Source organism: Pongo pygmaeus, chromosome 1 (genome assembly GCF_028885625.2).
Source record: "Pongo pygmaeus isolate AG05252 chromosome 1, NHGRI_mPonPyg2-v2.0_pri, whole genome shotgun sequence".
Classification (NCBI taxonomy): domain Eukaryota; kingdom Metazoa; phylum Chordata; class Mammalia; order Primates; family Hominidae; genus Pongo; species Pongo pygmaeus.
The window spans coordinates 3,379,474-3,398,440 of record NC_072373.2 but is presented as its reverse complement, the minus strand read 5'-3'; the positions used below and the strand labels follow the sequence as shown (position 1 = coordinate 3,398,440).

Sequence of the window (18,967 nt, the reverse complement as noted above, 5' to 3'; positions counted from 1 at the left end):
GCTCAAACTTGCGTTGTCTATTTTATTTGGATAGAGAGCATAAAATTGGCTCTACCAAAGTCTGGAGGCTGGAAGTAATCATAATTGTAATCTAGTATAATTACCAAGCCTAGACCTTTCGCCTAGTCCTATTTAACCTCCCTTTCACGTTTCCAAGGAATGTGGAGGGATAAGAGAGTCACTGAATAAGTTAGTTGGTAATACTGTATTGTATCTCTCAAATCCGTTGTTTTTTTTTTTTAAAGAATGAAATCAATAAATATAAATAGAAATTCTAATATTTTCTTCCCCAAAGCACCATCTTGTACCGCTTTGGAGAACATTAGAGGGACTCACCTGGGTTTTCAGAGCTGGAAAACAAAAGCCCCATAATGTACCCAGTCCCCACTGTGTGCTGTCATCTTAGGCCCAGTCCCCACTGCGCGCTGTCATCTTAGGCCCAGTCCCCACTGCGCGCTGTCATCTTAGGCCCAGTCCCCACTGCGCGCTGTCATCTTAGGGCCAGTCCCCACTGCGTGCTGTCATCTTAGGCCCAGTCCCCACTGGGCGCTGTCATCTTAGGCCCAGTCCCCACTGCGCGCTGTCATCTTAGGCCCAGTCCCCACTGCGCGCTGTCATCTTAGGGCCAGTCCCCACTGCGTGCTGTCATCTTAGGGTTTTGCTTAGGGGGGAGATAGAAAATAGTAAATGAAACCCTTCCAGATATATCCTGGCCTTATTTAGTAAACACATCTTTTTGAAAGAACTCTGAATACACCTGCAGATTTTTCAAAGCCCAGATTCTGCACACTTTTAATGTCAACCTTGAAGGGAGATCGTAGATTGAATTACAGAAAGGGGTGCTGTCAAAATGCCACATCAAATATAAACTTCATGTATGTTTCTTACCTGAAACAAACACACACTCATGGAAAAGCACAGGAATGTTCTAAAAATGCAAGTTCATCACGATAGGAGACACAGGAGGTTCAGAGACGATGAAGCGGCAAGCCGGGAGGAAAGATCTGAGAGAAGCCACCAGGCTGGGGCAGGATTCCATTATATCCAGAATTCCACTCTGCAGTTTCTTTCTTCCTGAGAATGATTTAAAAGTCCCTGGGGAAGGACAAGAGTAAGAAAAAAATCAAGGGAGAGCCTCTGGGTTACTATGACAGCGTGACTCTTGACTCCTTTTCTCTCACCCAGCGGTACCTAAGTCCCTTTTGCATTGCTGCAGAGATCTCTGGCATTACGATTAACACATGCTGCTAAACCTGAGGATGATTTAAAGTGGAAGGAGATCAAAGTTTCTAAATAGTACAATGAGCTCATCTTGACTCAAAAGATGTGTAATGGTTATAATGCAACATAACTGAGATGTTTCCTTATCCCTCCCCCAGTAAAGCTGGTCACAAACCACTGCAAAGGCTCTGTAAAAAATGACAAGTCTATGGAAATGTCTACTGCAAAGCACTGATAACTCAGGATAATGGTTCAGACCAGATAAAATGTAAAAGGAAGTGAAACTTCAGACAATGTGAAACATGTCAGAGTCGTATTTGCATTCTAAATTGCAGTAATGATATAAACATCATTATTCCTAATCTGATCCTGCAGGTGGATCAAATAAGCACGCATCTATTAAAGAACAGTCTGCATGCTCAGTAAGTGCACAGGGTCTTATTACCGAATCTTTCGGCACATCTTCGTTTCATCTTTAACTTCATTAGAATATGTAAGTTTTGGCAGTCTATTGATTCAGGAGAAATCTATGGATCTATTATTTTCTATTTGTCTATAAGGTCCACTAATTTACCTTCTAAGTTGTTGTTTTGGGTTTTCATCAAAGTGATGACATTCCTAGCTCCTGATTATGCTACATTGAATAAATGTAGGATTTTCTCCTTTCTGACCTAGAGCTAATAAGTCGTACATATTGGCTGAGTTACTGCAAAGAAAGGGCAAAATGAAAACACAGCTCTTATAGTCAAGGTTCTTAGGATCTTATTGAGACGAGCTCCTCAGAATCAGCCAAACTTCAAACTTTAGAGCACGGACCCCAGTCTGCCAAGACTGCCCAAGACTACTGACACCAACTGCAAGCAATTAGGGTCCAACTACAAAATTAGCAGAAACAGCCCACCCAAGACCACTGTCACGTCTGACAACTGCATGTTTGGAGGGTTCCCAAAACCACCCTCAGGCTCGTAATTCCCTAGAGGGACTCACAGGATTCACGGAAAATACTCGTGGCTACAATTTATTACGTTGGAAAGGAGACAGATTAAAATCAGCCAAAGGAAGAGACACATGGGGCAGAATCTAGGAAGGTTCCAAAAGGGACGCTTCCATTGTCGTCAGGACACATTACATTACCTTCCCGGCATCCATGTGTGATAGTACACGTGGAGCACTGCCAAGCTAGGATGCTCACCTGAGCCTTGTATCCAGAGTTGTTACTGTGGTTTCATTACACTGGCATGATTGATTGATTGATTTCCCATGTGGTCTAACTCAGTCTTCAGGTGGACTGGTACTGTGTGACCCCAAAGCCCCTGCCCTAAATCACATGGTCGGTCTTCCTCTTGCAACCAGCTTGGACCATATGACTATCAGGTATGGCCCATCCTGCCCTAAGATCTTATGTGGCCAACCCTCACCATAACAAAGGCACTCCCAGTGAGTATGATGTAGTTTACCTCCCAGAAGCTCATGGAAAAGGCCAAATCTATCTTTGGGCAAGGTCAAATTTTTTACTACCCAAGCCTGACCTGAGAAGAAGTGCTAAATTGTGAGGGTGGAAAGGGGCTAGTGTGAGCTTGGATGGCCAACTAAATATCTGAAGAGCAATGGAAGGAACATGGAATGTTCTTCAACAACAGAACATTTTTAGGACCATAGAGTATTGGAGTTGAAAGAATTTGGGAGGTTATTGCATTTCTTAATAAGAGCACTGCCATGCAGAAGTGGCCTTGTCTCGGTAACGTGATAGAAGCACATGATAACTGTCTTTTAGATAGAAGCACATGATAACTGTCTTTTAAAGTGTGAGGGGCCCGTGTGAGCAACAGGGATTATTTTTACCCCATATAATCCTAGAGAACATAGCTAGTGCCCATGGGTTAGAAGTTATTAAAAAGAAGATTTAAGTTTAATAGAAGAAAGAGCTTTCTAATAATTGAGCTATTCAGAATATTACACAGGCTGTACTGGGAGATGGTAAGTTCTCCCAAGTTAAAAATATTCAAGCAGAAAGCAGATCACCTGTTACCATGGCAGTGCTCTTATTAGGAAATGCAATAATCTCCCAAATTCTTTCAACTCTAATACTCTGTGGCCCTAAAAAGAGTTTTCAATCGTGACAGAATTGTATTCTAGAATTAGTGGACTATTTCTTTCATAAGTCATTATGTGAATTACCTTGAAAATTTCTGATATCGTACCTGAGTGCCATGGCCTTGGCATGACTATACACTTCCTGAGCAGAACTTAAGAATTACAATATCTAGAGTAATTCAGATTCTACTAATTCTGCTTGGTTATCACTGAGATGATGTTCATTGTTCTAGATAAGAAGGAATGATCAATGAGTAATAAAAGTTTCATGGGACACATATAAGTGAACTCATGTTTTATATCCACTTCAGTCATTGCAAGTGAATCTTGTTCAATGAGATCAAAGCAGATTGGTTGGGATTTTGACTTGAAACCTTCTGTTATTTATAAATTGGAGTTACATCATATATTTCTCCTAAAAGATTCTATTGAGACTGTTTGCTGTCTACAGCTGGTCTTTCTCAAGAAGTAGGTTGAATTGCCATGAATTTTATCTTATTCAGATAAATAGAACGCTGGTATCTAGGATCCAATGGATTCATGTGGCCCAAATTTCATCCAGACTTCATCCTCCTCTGTGTACAGTGGTAACTATTAAAGTCATAACAGAGACTTGTTGGCTGCAGCCCATACTTGCAACGTAAAACCTCCACTTGGTGCAAACTCTTTCCATCCAGTATTTTCTGATGTCCCTGAGGGCTCTCATGAATGCTCATCACACGTCTCCTCCTGGAAACAACTGCTGCTTCACCAAGAATCGCAGGCCCCATGGGGAACCATCACTTCCCTCCTGTCACTGGGCACAGCCACCAACGTTCCAGAGCCATCCTGGTGCCAGCCCCAAATGACAAGGATGGTGTGGGGAAGAACACATCCCTCTCGCACATTATCCTGCCTCAGAGGCATCTCAAATGATGCTGCTTGCATCTCAGGGTTCTACAGTGTTTCATAAAAGAGATCGATGAGCAAATAAATAGATTAACCTCATGTACTCTTAATGGTTCAAGACCTCTCTGCCAACCAGCAGTCTTAGGATAAGCAAGACATGACCTCATAACAGGAGGCGTGCTGGTTGGATCACAAAGGCTGGTCCTTCAGCCAGAGTGGGTGGTTCTCTGCAGGGTTCTCTTCTAAGCTCTCCTCGATGAGACAACTAATCGTCTGGTACAGTGCCGAATGACAGTGTTTGCAGAACCTCTAGCATGCATGCTGGCCTCGGCTATCTCTGCCAATACTTTATTATACAAGCCAGAGTCACCTTCATTGGAAGACGTGAGAACTTGGCTTCTCTATCTCACGAATGTTATGCAGTCGTCTTCCCAGCATCCTGCAGGACAGACCTGCTTATGCGATTTGCAGTACAAACAAAGTACTATCTATCTGAAATTGAGCAGCAAGTACTTTAACTTCACGTACCTCTCCTTCTGAAAATGCCATCAGGATAGCTCAGCCCATACCAAGCTTCTGGTACTTCTCTAGTACCCCAAAGCAAGTAATTCATGCCCTAAGGCATTAGCACCCTTGAAGGGAATGTTGCCAAGACAAGGCCACTTCTGCAGAGCAGATACCTTCCCCAGAGGGGAGGCGTGTCAAGTCTTGCCTCAAACGTAGGAATGTTCAGGAAGCGGTCATGGACAGCCAGATCATCAAGTCCCTTAGGAATAAGTAAACTCAAATAAAATAAAAATAAAGTGATTTTCCCCCTTGGAGGTATGTCTTTCAGTCTGGCACAACTCAACACTGTCAGAAATAATAAAGACACTTGCTTGAGACCTAGGAGACCCTTTGGGGCAGAATTGCCCTCAGCAGAGCTGGTGATGGTTTCCCTTGAGAACAGCCTTTCCCATGAGGGATAAGGAACTGCAGAGATGCTGCCCACCTTGGCCAGGAGCATTGGGCCAGGGATGATGGCTTGGGACCCTGGTCCCTGGCATCTCAGGCTGGTCTCCAAGGGTCACTGGTGACCTTTCAGGGGACAAAAGGATCTTCACAGATAGTTGGCTGTGAATAGGAAGGAGGCAGGGTCAGTGGCGAGGAGGATATTTGAATAGTCGGCATGTATTTCAAAGCCGTGGTTCTGTCCCCCTCTCTGGTCTTGCTTCCTTCTCTTCACTCTGCAGCCGCCTCCTGGTGGTCAGAGGGTGAATGCAGGGCCCTGGGGTTTGGGGCCTAGGGCTGGGAGATCAGAACTCTTGGAGCTGGCTTGATACCTGGCACCCCTCGTCCAGCATCTCCATCTCTCTACGACACGTTCTGGCACATTGCAGGTGAAGTGGGTAGAGCGTGGGATGGTTACTGGAATCGATGTAGTTCCAGGGTGCTGTCCTTAAGAGTGCGAGTGGTACCAGTCAGTGTTCTCTTGGTATTTAAATATTAGTTGTTACACTGGCTATCTCATGCATGTAAGAATTCTGTGTGTGTAGTTTCCATCCTTAAATTCAACCAAGGTATTACTGTAAAAAAAGCAAGACAGGCTTGGCGCGGCGGCTCACGCCTGTAATCCCAGCACTTTGGGAGGCCAAGGAGGGTGGATCACAAGATCAGGAGATTGAGACCATTGTGGCCAACATGGTGAAATCCCGTCTCTACTAAAAAATACAAAAAATTGCTGGGCATGGTGGTGCGCGCCTGTGGTTCCAGCTACTCAGGAGGCTGAGGCAGGGGAATCGCTTGAACCCAGGAGGCGGAGGTTGCAGTGAGCTGAGATCGCACCACTGTACTCCAGCCTGGGTGACAGAGCAAGACTTCATCTCAAAAAAGAAAGAAAAAAAAAAAGCAAGACAAAAACTTTCTCCCTTTTCTAGAAAAGAGCATGCCTGTGCGTATGGCTGGCTGTGTGCCTGCAGTTCATGTGCCTGTTTCCGTTTTTGCTGCTTAAAGCCATGGATTGTTGTGTAGTCAGGACCTGCATTCTCTGCTTGGTGGTTCAGTGTCTGGGATGATACTGTTTTATGGTTACCCTAGAGCAGAGGTCAACAAACTTCTTATGCAAAGGACCAGGTAGCAAGCATTTTTGGCTTTGTGGGCTACATAGGCTCTGTTACAACCACTCAACTCTTATTGTAGCACAAAAGTAGCCACAGACACTATGTAAACAAATAGATGTGGCTGTGTTTTAATAAAACTTTATTTACAAACGCAGGCAGTGTGCCAGCTTGGGCCTGCAGGGCCCTGGTTGGTCAGCCCCTGTGCCCGAGTGATACATGCTCGTTCATGCCTTTAAAAATGATTATTAAAATGTGTTCATTATCCTGTTCTTTTTTGTCCTTTTTCTTGTTTAATAAAAGAAATGTTGACTGATTTTAAAAAGACATTTTTCTAAAAGTGTGGTTTTGTTGTTGTTGTTGTTGTTGTTTTTGACACAAGGTCTTGCTCTGTCACCCAGGCTGGAGTGCAGTGGCGCAATCTCGGCTCACTGCAACCTCTGCCTCCTGGGTTCAGGTGACTCTCCTGCCTCAACCTCCTGAGAAGCTGGGATTACAGGCGTGTGCCACCATGCCCAGATAATTTTTGTATTTTTAGTAGAGATGGGGTTTCACCATGTTGGCCAGGCTGGTCTCAAACTCCCGATCTCAGGTGATCTGCCTGCCTCAGCCTCCCAAAGTGTGGGGATTACACCGTGAGCCACGGTGCCCAGCATAAATTTATTTTCAAAGGCAAGTGTGGTCAGTGTAGGCAGGGAGTGAAACATGTATGTGTAAACACAGCTACTTGAAAGAGCGGTGCGGTCCTTCCTCAGGCCCCCGTCAGCTCTGCTCCGTTCCCAGTCCCTTCCCGTGCCTGCCCGACGTGTCCTCCATAGCCAGGGCCCCCCAGCCCGAACCCCTCCAGGCACCACCTCCCTCCATCCCGCCCGCCTGGCTCTGGGGAGCGGGTGGCCAGCGGCCCTGCACGCTTCTTCCTTTTTTCTCTTCCTCTCTCTTCAGACTTGATGCAAAGAGTGGGCTAAGCCCGTGCTGACCGTTGCCCTGGAAACTCTTTTGAACCTTTCTCTTTCCCTCCAAAGATTCTGAGTTCCTCCTGCAGTTTGCAGCCTTCAGTGCCCTGCCCCTTCCCTCCCCTGCCCTGCCTTACTTGGTTGTCTTTGTTCCAAGTTAAATGATCATCATGAGGTTGGGAAGGCCGCAGCTTTCTATGCACCGTGTTTTACTCCCCGAAGGACATCTTTTAGAGTCCGTGGAGGCCCACACGAAGGGCTCACCAGCAGCTCTACCGGTTTGCTTTCCACAAGGAGAGCTAAAATGCCGGTTGCTAAGCAACATACACACCGCTGCTTCTTTCCACAATGTAGACCTAAAAAAATCGCCGTAAACATTTTACCATATGATTGAGTCGTGCGTGGGGAGTCGCGGAAATACACAGGGCAGGCAGTTTGCTATCACGATGTTCTCTCTCAATTCTGTCTGTGGTCTGTCTTCCTGGGTAATGTCACATGGAGACCCAGGGGATCTGCCGTCAGCTGCGTGCAGTGGGTTAATAAGACGACGGGGAACTTCAGAGTGCAGGCAGTCCTCATCTTTTGCAGACTCTGTATTTGCACATTCACCTACTCACTGAAATGCATTTGTAACCCCAAAATCAATAGTGGTTTCACAGTCATTCTCTGACATGGGCAGAGGGGTGAAGACGTTGAGTCGCCAGACGCAAGTGTTCCCTGCCGAGGTGGAGCATGCGAAGCTCTGCCTTCACGTTCGGCTTTCATATAGTGCACATGTGTCCTTTTTGCAGTCTCCTTAGCACTGTGTTTTTCATAATTTTGTGCTTTCTGATGGTTATTTTGCTGTAAACGGCCCCCAAGAATGGTGCTGATGTCCTATTTAGGGTCCCTAAGCACAGGAAGGCTGTGATGTGCCTTATGGAGAAAATCCATGTGTTAGATACGCTTCTTTCAGGTAGGAGCTACAGTGCTCATGGGGGTCTAGTGTTAACGAATCAAGAATATGCACACCCAGAAAAAGGAAGAGGAAGTGCACGGGGCAGCCAGCTTGATGTCACCACGTTGCATCCTCTTATCTGGTCTTTGGTATGTTTTCTTTTTTTTTTTTTTTTTTTTTTTGAGACGGAGTCTCACTCTGTCGCCCAGGCTGGAGTGCAGTGGCGGGATCTCGGCTCACTGCAAGCTCCGCCCCGCCGGGTTCACGCCATTCTCCTGCCTCAGCCTCCCGAGTAGCTGGGACTACAGGTGCCTGCAACCACGCCCGGCTAATTTTTTGTATTTTTAGTAGAGATGGGGTTTCACCGTGTTAGCCAGGATGGTCTCGATCTCCTGACCTCATGATCCGGCCTCCTAAAGTGCTGGGATTACAGGCGTGAGCCACCGCGCCCGGCCGGTCTTTGGTATGTTTTCTTGGGGACTTACACAGGGTCACATGGAGATACAGGGGGATGTGCCTTCGGCCCATCCGTATGTGGGGCCACTCTGGAAAGTGCTCAGGTAACAGCTATAGTACATGAGGAAGCCGTGGAAGACATGAAAACTGGCTGAATGTGTAGATTCATCAAATGATGAGAAAATTTACTGTAATAGCATTCGTGTGAGGCTAGACATCAAAGAAATTTACAATCATGTTACCCAAGGGCAGGAAAGTATTAAACCCTTCTTGGCTAGTGCTTTATTTTAAAGAAATACCGAATATAATTCATTATTTTGAAGAAACATATTAAATAAAGCATCTTATTAACAAAGTTATGTATTGTCCAATTGAAGAAACTTTTGTCATCAGAGGTTCACAGAAACCTAAACCATATGTTAGGTTGGTGCAAAAGTAATTGAAATGGGCCAGACGCAGTGGCTCATGCCTGTAATCCCAGCACTTTGGGAGGCCAAGGCGGGTGGATCGCCTGAGGTCAGGAGTTCGAGACTAGCCTGGCTAACATGGGTGAAACCCCGTCTCTACTAAAAATACAAAAAATTAGCTGGGTGTGGTGGCATGTGCCTGTAGTCCCAGCTACTCCAGAGGCTGAGGCGGGAGAATCGCCTGAACCTGGGAGGCGGAGGTTGCAGTGAGCCGAGATCATGCTGTTGCACTCCAGCCTGGGCAACAGAGCAAGAGTCTGTCTTAGGAAAAAAAGAAAGAAAAAAAAAGTAATCGAAATGACAAAAATCGTAATTACTTTTGCACCAAACTATATTTCCCCTAAGAACAATGGCCCAGTATTTACAAATTCAGTGTTCACAAGTATTTTCTAGAACACAGCTACCATGAATAACAAGAGCTGACTGTATACGATCACAACCTAACTGAGCAGAACTCACCCTCCACTACTCATGTAAGACCTGACTGTATATGAGCACAACCTAACTGAGCAGAACTCACCCTCCACTGCCCATACTGAAGACAGAGCCCAAGACGCATCCAGGTGCAGTGTCTCTGCTAAGAATGTGTGCCAGGAATGGGACCTGGCTTCCTCGTCGAGTGTGGCTGTCCATGGATTTCTGCTAGACAGATAACGTTTTGAAGGAGTTAAACTTTCACAGCTCCTGCTCCTCCTCCTCTATAATCCCTTACCTCTCCACTTTCATCACTGGTCATTTTGCTGGAAGGCAAGCCCTGGTATATTCTTACATTGCTCTGGAAGTGAGCCTTAGCCCAGCATCGCCAAACGTACACCTTAATTGATCCCAGATGAGAAGGAAAAGCTATTGCTCTTACCCCACAGTCTTCCCTCCCTGAGGCCAGAAGCAGGTCATGGTGAAATGGTCTGCTCTCTGCTGACAGTGGCCTGAGTCTCCCACAGTGTCTGCTGAGCTGGATAGTCCCTCTCCAGGGAGCTTTGCAGGGGACGGGTGATGAGACGTGGACATGGGGACGAATTCCTCTCATCTGGTATCGCAGACACAGCATAGAGATGTGAGCACGCGGCATGGGAAATAGGCTTCCTCAGCCTTCAGGATCAGGAACGTGCCAGAGATGCATGACATTTGGCAGTAGTTGAGAGTATGAGTGCTGTTGATGAAATAAACAGAGGCCTTTAAAAGCAAGGCAGGAAAAATGTTGGGACGAGTATAGGCACAGAAAAACAGCCATTTCTCCAGGTCAATTCAAAGACTTAGCAACGCTCCCTGCAAACCCCAGGGCCTCATTATTACCACTCGAGGCAGTGGCCCCGCACAGCACCTGGCAGTGGCCCCGCAAAGCACCTGGCAGTGGCCCCGCACAGCACCTGGCAGTGGCCCCGCACAGCACCTGCACAGTTGCCAGAGGAGGCCTCTCTATAGGAAGTGCTGCTTTCTGTTGTGGATCCAGTGACTGGCTGGGCCTCTCTCTGTGATTCTCCCCTAGTCTTCAGGAATATGAATGCCTTTTCCTTCACTGCTACTAGGTGCAAATATGCGAGTTAAGGGACAATGCCAATAAAGCAGCCGCAGCTTCCTGGCTAAAGGAACTGTGCAGATATTAAAAACCCACAGATCTTCAATCCAGGTTCGTGGCCGGGGGACTCCTTTGTGTTGCAAGGATTGCCTGTGTGTGGAAACCCTGGAGAAGGGCCACACGTGCAGTTAGCATGCTGAGTCACCAGTCACAAAGCCATTTCTCCTGATGCCCTCCTCTTGTTTCTATTCCCAGGCCTCATTATGTGTAATGTCATAGACACACACGCGCAGGAACATCCCATCACAGCCAGGACAGAAGCGCCAAGGGAGGTGCTTTGCACGAATTCCATCTTGGAGTTAGAAGCACTTGCTCGGTGCTTGCCAACTACAAATAGCCCCATGCTGGAAAATGATGCTAATTAGTATGCCATTAAAAAGGGGGGGGACCACCACCCACAACAAAATGACTGTGTGCAGGCCTGAAGCCCTGCCCTGAGGGCCACAGAGAAGCATGGCCGCTAATGCAGCCTAATTCACTTTGTCTGGCAGAGAGAGCAAGCTCGCCATGTTGCTGAGGGAGTCTCTGGGGAACATGAACTGCCGTACCACCATGATTGCGCACATCTCGGCCGCGGCCGGGAGCTACGCGGAGACCCTGTCCACCATCCAGATTGCATCGAGAGTCTTGAGGATGAAGAAAAAGAAGACGAAGGTAAGGAGCTCGCGGGGTGGGGGGTGGCAGATGAGGGAGCCTTTGGAGCCGTGCCCTGGAACAGAGTCAGAAAAAGCCAAATCAACATTGCCAATCCCCCAGCATCGGGAGATGTGACTTGGAGCTGACAACACGTGGCTCAGGGTCCACTCTGGGGCAGGGAAACCTTGGGGCTGATACAAAGTCATGTCACCTCCCCACACCTGGTGCTGGCCCTGGTCACCCAGCCTGGACCCCTGACTGGAAGCACTTGGTCCGCTTTAGAGAGTATAAATGGATTGCTACCTCAAGAGGAAAAACGCTGGAGGGATGGAAAATATTGTTTTTCTCATGCACTGCCTTGGTCCTGTGTAGATGGAGACTGTGTCCTTCAAGGGGTTGGCGCCAAAGAGGATTCTCAACTCCTGCTCTCAGGGCCCCTCCTTTGCTGCATGTCCAGGAGTCACTCCCTGGCTGCTGCTTTTGTCCCGGCAATTCAGTGGTTTCAGTGGTTTCTGGATGCTACTGAGTCTGCTAGACATCGCTGGGCTCATTTTCTCAGGCAGAGGCCAAGCCAGGACGGTGGCAGGGTGGCAAGTATTTGAGAAAAGCGTCATGATCGTAGCCACTCAGTGGCAGGGGCAGCTGCTGATGTGGGGCCTTTTTTTTCCCTTCTCTGTTTTGTACCTTTTTTATCTTTAAATAGTGTTTCCTAACCAGTGTTCCACGGCACAGGGTGCTAAACATTGGTGACCCAGCAGCCCTTAGCTGGTCAGGCAGGGCCTGGATGGTCACCTCCTTTCCCGAGCAGCTTCTGTTTCTCCAGTGTGCCACACGGGGCTTCCCCTTCACAAATGCAGCAGTGATGTGAGACCAGGCACGCGGGCATGGCACCGCGGGAGGCCGACCGGGGTGACCATCAGTACCCTGTGTCCAGTCAGAGGCCTCCACCACTTGCCGCACACAGCTGGGCTCCTGGGGAAACTGCCACGGAAGGGCCGCCACATTAACTGCTCTCTCACTCACAGTCCACATCCAGCTCCTCCGGCGGGGAGAGCTCCTGCGAAGAAGGCCGTATGCGCAGGCCCACCCAGCTGAGACCCTTCCACACCAGGGCCACGGTGGACCCCGATTTCCCCATCGCTCACCTGTCCAGCGACCCCGACTACTCCTCTAGCAGCGAGCAGTCCTGTGACACTGTCATCTACATCGGGCCCAACGGCACGGCCCTCTCTGACAAGGAGCTCACCGACAACGAGGGCCCCCCAGACTTTGTCCCTATCGTGCCAGCCCTGCAGAAGACCCGGGGCGACAGCCGGCCCGCAGAGGCAGGAGAGGCTGCAGCCAGCAAGTCAGAAAGGGACTGCCTGAAGTGCAACACGTTCGCCGAGCTGCAGGAGAGGCTGGACTGCATCGACGGCAGCGAGGAGCCCAGCAGGTTTCCTTTCGAAGAACTGCCTGCTCAGTTCGGGCCGGAGCAGGCAAGCAGAGGCCCCCGGTTAAGCCAAGCAGCGGGGGCAAGCCCACTCTCTGAGTCTGATAAGGAAGATAATGGGTCCGAAGGTCAGCTTACTGACAGAGAAGGCCCTGAACTGCCAGCCTCCAAGACGCAGAGGAGTCACTCACCTGTGCCCGCCGCGGCACCCGTCCATAGCCCCAGCCCGGCCTCACCCAGGAGCATCCCAGGCAGCAGTAGTCAGCACAGCGCCTCCCCACTTGTGCAGAGCCCCAGCCTCCAGAGCAGCCGGGAGAGCCTCAACTCCTGCGGCTTCGTGGAAGGCAAGCCCAGGCCCATGGGCTCCCCCCGGCTGGGCATCGCCAGCCTGTCCAAGACCTCGGAGTACAAGCCACCCAGCTCTCCTTCCCAGAGATGCAAAGTCTACACCCAGAAGGGGGTCCTGCCGTCTCCCGCCCCACTGCCTCCCTCGAGTAAGGATTCTGGCGTGGTGTCTAGTGAGTCCTTGCTGCAGCCCGAGGTGCGTACGCCCCCGGTTGGAATGAGCCCCCAGGTTTTGAAAAAATCCATGTCTGCTGGGAGCGAAGGCTTCCCGGAAACTCCTGTCGATGATGAGCAGCAGGCAGCTACTCCTTCAGAGTCCAAGAAGGAGATCCTGAGCACCACGATGGTGACGGTGCAGCAGCCGCTGGAGCTGAATGGTGAGGACGAGCTGGTGTTCACGCTGGTGGAGGAGCTGACCATCAGCGGGGTCCTGGACAGCGGCCGCCCCACCAGCATCATCAGCTTCAACAGCGACTGCTCTGTGCAGGCCCTGGCCTCGGGCTCGCGGCCCGTCAGCATCATCAGCAGCATCAGCGAGGACCTGGAGTGCTACTCCAGCATGGCCCCCGTCTCCGAGGTCAGCATCACACAGTTCTTGCCCCTCCCGAAGATGAGCCTGGATGAGAAGGCCCAGGAGGCAGGGAGCAGACGCTCTTCCATCAGCTCCTGGCTGAGCGAGATGAGCGCCGGCAGTGAGGGCGAGCAGTCGTGCCACAGTTTCATAGCCCAGACGTGTTTTGGGCACGGGGAGGCAATGGCAGAACCTGTGGCCTCGGATTTTGTCAGTAGCCTCCAGAACACCGCTGTGGTGTGCAGAGAGAAGCCCAAGGCCAGCCCCGACAACTTGCTCATCCTGTCTGAGATGGGAGATGACTCTTTCAACAAAGCAACCCCCATCAAAGGCTGCAAAATATCCACACTGAGCAAGGCCATGGTCACCATCTCCAACACGGCGAATCTGAGCAGCTGCGAGGGGTACATCCCCATGAAGACCAATATCACGGTTTACCCCTGCATTGCCATGAGCCCCCGGAACATCCAAGAGCCCGAGGCCCCCACTGCCACCCCCAAAGCAGGCTCCACATTAGCCCAGTCCCAGGAGAGTAAGGAAAACAGTGCAAAGAAAGAGATGAAATTTGAGGACCCCTGGCTGAAACGAGAAGAGGAAGTGAAAAAAGAGAATGCTCATCACAGTGAAGAAGGGATGAGGTGTGAGACTGCCACGGGCCCCTCGAATGCTGAGACCAGAGCAGAGCAGGAGCAGGAAGGAAAGCCCAGCCCGGGCGACAGGCTCAGCAGCAGCAGCGGGGAGGTGTCGGCCTCCCCTGTCACTGACAACTTCAGGAGGGTCGTGGATGGGTGTGAGATGGCCCTGTCTGGTTTGGCCACCCAGAGCCCCGTGCATCCCAACAAAAGCGTCAAGTCCAGCAGCCTTCCCAGGGCGTTTCAGAAGGGCAGCCGGCAGGAGGAGCCGGGCAGCCTCTTCTATTACTGCGCTGCTGAGACCAATGGGGTGGGTGCAGCCTCGGGCACCCAGCCCTCCAAGGCTACCCTGGAGAGGAAGGTGGCTTCCCCCAAGCACTGTGTCCTGGCTCGGCCCAAAGGGACTCCCCCTCTGCCACCTGTCCGAAAGTCCAGCCTGGACCAGAAGAACCGGGCCAGCCCTCAGCACAGTGCCAGCAGCAGCGGCACAAGCAGCCCCCTGAACCAACCAGCCACCTTCCTGGCGGGCCTCCCAGACGAGCCTAGCGGCAAGACGAAGGACGCCAGCAGCAGCAGCAAGCTCTTCAGTGCCAAGCTGGAGCAGCTGGCCAGCAGAACCAACTCCCTGGGCAGGGCGACGGTCAGCCACTACGAATGCCTCTCCCTGGAGCGGGCCGAGAGCCTGTCCTCCGTGAGCTCCCGGCTGCACGCAGGCAAAGACAGCACCATGCCCCGCGCGGGGAGGAGCCTGGGCCGCAGCGCCGGGACCTCGCCCCCCAGCTCCGGGGCCTCGCCCAAGGCCAGCCAGTCCAAGATCTCCGCCGTGAGCAAACTCCTCCTGACCAGCCCCAAAGCGCGCAGCCTGTCCACCTCCACCACCAAAACCCTCAGCTTCTCCACCAAGTCCCTGCCGCAGGCGGTGGGCCAGAGCTCCAGCTTGCCCCCCGGTGGGAAGCACATGTCCTGGTCCACGCAGTCCCTCAGCAGGAACAGGAGCTCAGGCCTGGCCTCCAAGCTTCCCCTGCGGGCCGTCAATGGGCGCATCTCAGAGCTGCTGCAGGGTAGCGCGGGCGCCCGGGGCTTGCAGCTGCGGGCCGGGCCCGAGGCGGAGGAGCGCGGGGGGGCCCTGGCCGAGGACAAGCCCGCGGCCGCGCACCTGCTCCCGTCGCCCTACAGCAAGATCACGCCCCCGCGGAGGCCCCACCGCTGCAGCAGCGGCCACGGCAGCGACAACAGCAGCGTGCTGAGCGGGGAGCTCCCGCCGGCCATGGGGAAGACGGCCCTGTTCTACCACAGCGGCGGCAGCAGCGGCTACGAGAGCATGATGCGGGACAGCGAGGCCACCGGCAGCGCGTCCTCAGCGCAGGACTCCACGAGCGAGAACAGCAGCTCCGTGGGCGGCAGGTGTCGGAGCCTCAAGACCCCGAAGAAACGCTCCAATCCAGGTAGGCGGCTGGAGGGCGGCAGGTGGGCGAACTGCCCAAACCCCACTGCCGGGGTGTCCCGTGCCCGTGGGGAGGGGACGTCCAGGCCTGGCCTCTCCTTTCCCACGGCCTGGCACCCTGCAGGGCTCCCCGCCAGGGACGTCACCGCGGAGGGTTTCTCTGTGAGAAACTGCCCTACTGTGTGCCGTCATCAGGCTTAGGGCTGTGAATCCCTTGGTGCTCAGCAGGGTGGAAAGGAGAGGGTCCGGATGCAGATGGCACCGTGACCCACACCTGCTCGCTATGGGGGAAGCCTGGCTCCTCCGCCATCCATTCCCTCGCCCCGTGCCCCTCTGCTCAACAACCAAGGATCCTGTGGACGGTTTACAGCCTGTTGAGGGATCAGGGGAGGGCATCTACCCTCATGACCTGGTAGCTTCAGAAGCCCCTCCTGCGAGGTTGGTGGCCTGCAAGACTCTGGCAGCCTCTCTCAGGGATGTGGGATAACGCACAGATTGTCCCATTGAAAGTGGAATGGCGAGGCCCTTCCTCCACCTCCACCCCAAACATATTTGTGGACAGTCATGTTTACACACCTGCCACAGGGCCTGCAGTGCCCCCCACCGCACATACCATGATGCCTGAAATGCATGATTTTGGAGGAAGTCTTTGCCATTTCTTTTTTTCCTTTTTTTTGAGACAGTCTTACTCTGTCGCCCAGGCTGGAGTGCAATGGCGTGATCTTGCCAAACTGCAACCTCTGCTTCTTATGTTCAAGTGATTCTCCTGCTTCAGCCTCCTGAGTAGCTGGGATTACAAGCGTGCACCACCATGCCTGGCTAATTTTTCTATCTTTAGTAGAGTCAAGGTTTTACCATGTTGACCAGGCTGGTCTCGAACTCCTGACCTCAAGTGATCCGCCCGTCTCAGCCTCCCAAAGTGCTGGGATTACGGGCATGAGCCACCACACCCAGTCAGTCTGTCATTTTTAAGAATCTCCTATCAAAAGGCACGTACTCCAGAATAATTAATATATAAAGCCCACAGACTTGTTAACTGGAGTTTTGGGTGGCACATGACAGTAAGTTATGATGGGCAAGGGGAAGAGGACCCAGGTCAGAGCTGGTGGCCCTGGAGGTCTTGGGGTAGGTGAAATGAAAAGATGGTAAGGAGAGAAAAAGACAGACAGAGGCAAAAGTTCCCAAGAACAACTGAAGCTACTTGAGAATTTTGCCTGGAATCATCTCTGCTCTTAAGTGGCTTCCAAAGAAATTACCCCTGCTCATTCTTTAAGGGCTTAAAAAAAAATAAACGAAATGTACGCAGAGCCCCACGTGCAATTCTATGGCTTGGCTGAAGCCAGGGCGGCCGGGTTCCTGCCCTCCTGGCCTGTTTGTACCCTCCCGCTGCCCTTGTGTGCAACACCAGGCTCTTCACATGCTCTCAGAAGCCAGGTCCCTGCAGGGATCCATGCCCGCAGCATATCTGGAAGTAAAAGATGGGGTGAGACACAGATGTAGGGCTTCCTCTTTCCTACTGCTCCAGCAACTGCCCCACAGGCTTGTTCTCTGTCATGGGGTGGCTTCTTCCTGTTCTCCCACCACAGGCGAGCACAAACTCTGGAATGTTCCAAATGTAAGGGCTGTGGTCAGTGAACATTATAAACCATTCCTCTTCCTAGAATCAAAGAAATCCACCTTAAGGGACGGTGTAGCTATGCAGATGTAGTTTTATGATACAGACAGCCCCATCCGCTCACCTCATCACAGATCACAGAACTTGGCCATGGGGATGTTAGGCTCTGAGCATGGTAGGGAATCATCGTGGCTGTCAGTTCCTTGACGTCTTTATTTGCCAGGTGGGGTATGCTTCAGTCTTTGATACGCTTTGACTCTGCTTCACTTCACCCCTCAATCTCGGCGACAGCACTTGGAGCAGAACCCCATTTAAGACAAGTTGAAAAGGAAGAGCCATTCCATGTAACATAGCAGCTGCTGTGTCTTACGGCCAGGGCCAAGGGCATTGAAACGTATTGATGATAGTAAAAATAACAAGCAGGAAAGCATCTGCCGGCCTTCCCAGTACCTGGTTAATGGACTCTTGTTATTCTCATCCACGCAGCCTCGGTCTTCAAAGTCCAGATGACTGTGTGGCACTGGCCACATGGCCATGTGTGTTTCAGTGTCCCACAGTGCTTTCATGGACTCGAAGTTAGTGCCTTGCGTCTACCAGTCCATTTCATTATTTCCGTGGCTTTCACAGGTTTTTGGTTTTTTTTTCAAGACTTTTATTTTTTGGTTTGGCGGTTACACTGGAGTAAAGAGGAAGAACAATGATGAAAAAACACAGGTGTGAAGTGACTGCTTGGCGAGCAGGCAGCAGGCTCTGTGTATGCCCTTGCTCTGGGCTAAGTACTTTCGTAAATGCTGTCCTCTAGGAGCCTCTGGTTAGGTAAGGCTATTGGAGGAAAACGGTGTAAAATTGAAATGCCAGGGCAGGTGCTAGAAATGGGATTTCATGTGGAGTGCCAAGAGCAGAAGACCTTTGTGATGAGCTGCTGTAGATCCAGGCTCCATGATGGATGTGGCAGTGGAGATGTGCTCGTTTCAGGTTAGGTGATCTTGTCTTGCTTATTTATGATTGTTATTAAGAGAAACGGTGGCTGTCAGACATGATCAGCATAAATCAAAAGCAACTTCTTTAAGAGAAGCTGTAAAACTCCTCCAAGGAAATTCCTAACTAGATGGCTAGAGTTAATATACAATTATGAGAAGTGTTTGGAACCAGAGAGGAGGCATCTTTTGTCTGAGATGGCTTTTGAATTTGGAAAATTTTTAATGCTTATTTCCTTAGTAAAAATGAACTAGAATTATTGGGAAAATAACCTTAACCTCTCTGGTTCCTTTGTAGTACATGTAACAGCAGAAACGACCAAACATCGCTGTGGTTCCTTATTGTCTTCTCTTTCTTGGAGGTCCATGTTGCTGGGAGTGCACAGGACTGGGCTTGTTCCACCGGCCACAGCAGGGTGCAGTGAATTCCGTTAGAAAGCAGGAGGCTTAGAATCTTGAGCTGTGTGACCTTTGGGGAGTAACTGTCCTCTTTGAGCTTCAGTTTCCTCGTATGCAAGTCAAACGGGAAGATTGGTAGATAATAGCCCACATCAGATGAGACTATGCAGATAATTTAAATAATATCATGGTCACGTGATGTCTTTTCCTTAGAGCAATCTGTAGTCA

The 18,967-nt window shown here is 50.7% G+C and overlaps 1 protein-coding gene and 1 long non-coding RNA gene across 4 annotated transcripts in view; one reads left to right on the top strand and one right to left on the bottom strand.

The window, feature by feature from the left end:
• Positions 1-18,967, top strand: part of KIF26B (kinesin family member 26B) — a 566,488-nt gene that overhangs the window by 530,268 nt on the left and 17,253 nt on the right. For all 3 annotated transcript variants that reach the window (XM_054447009.2, XM_063666562.1, XM_063666595.1), the window contains 2 exons: positions 11,180-11,342; positions 12,350-15,749. In XM_054447009.2, the coding sequence (XP_054302984.1) occupies positions 11,180-11,342; positions 12,350-15,749 (3,563 nt within the window). The remainder of the gene's footprint in view (positions 1-11,179; positions 11,343-12,349; positions 15,750-18,967) is intronic.
• LOC134739756 (uncharacterized) lies at positions 765-11,188 on the bottom strand. The gene is made up of 2 exons (XR_010126793.1): positions 9,969-11,188; positions 765-1,095 (listed from the first exon to the last, which is right to left on the bottom strand). It is a non-coding gene; the product is annotated as an uncharacterized LOC134739756 (long non-coding RNA).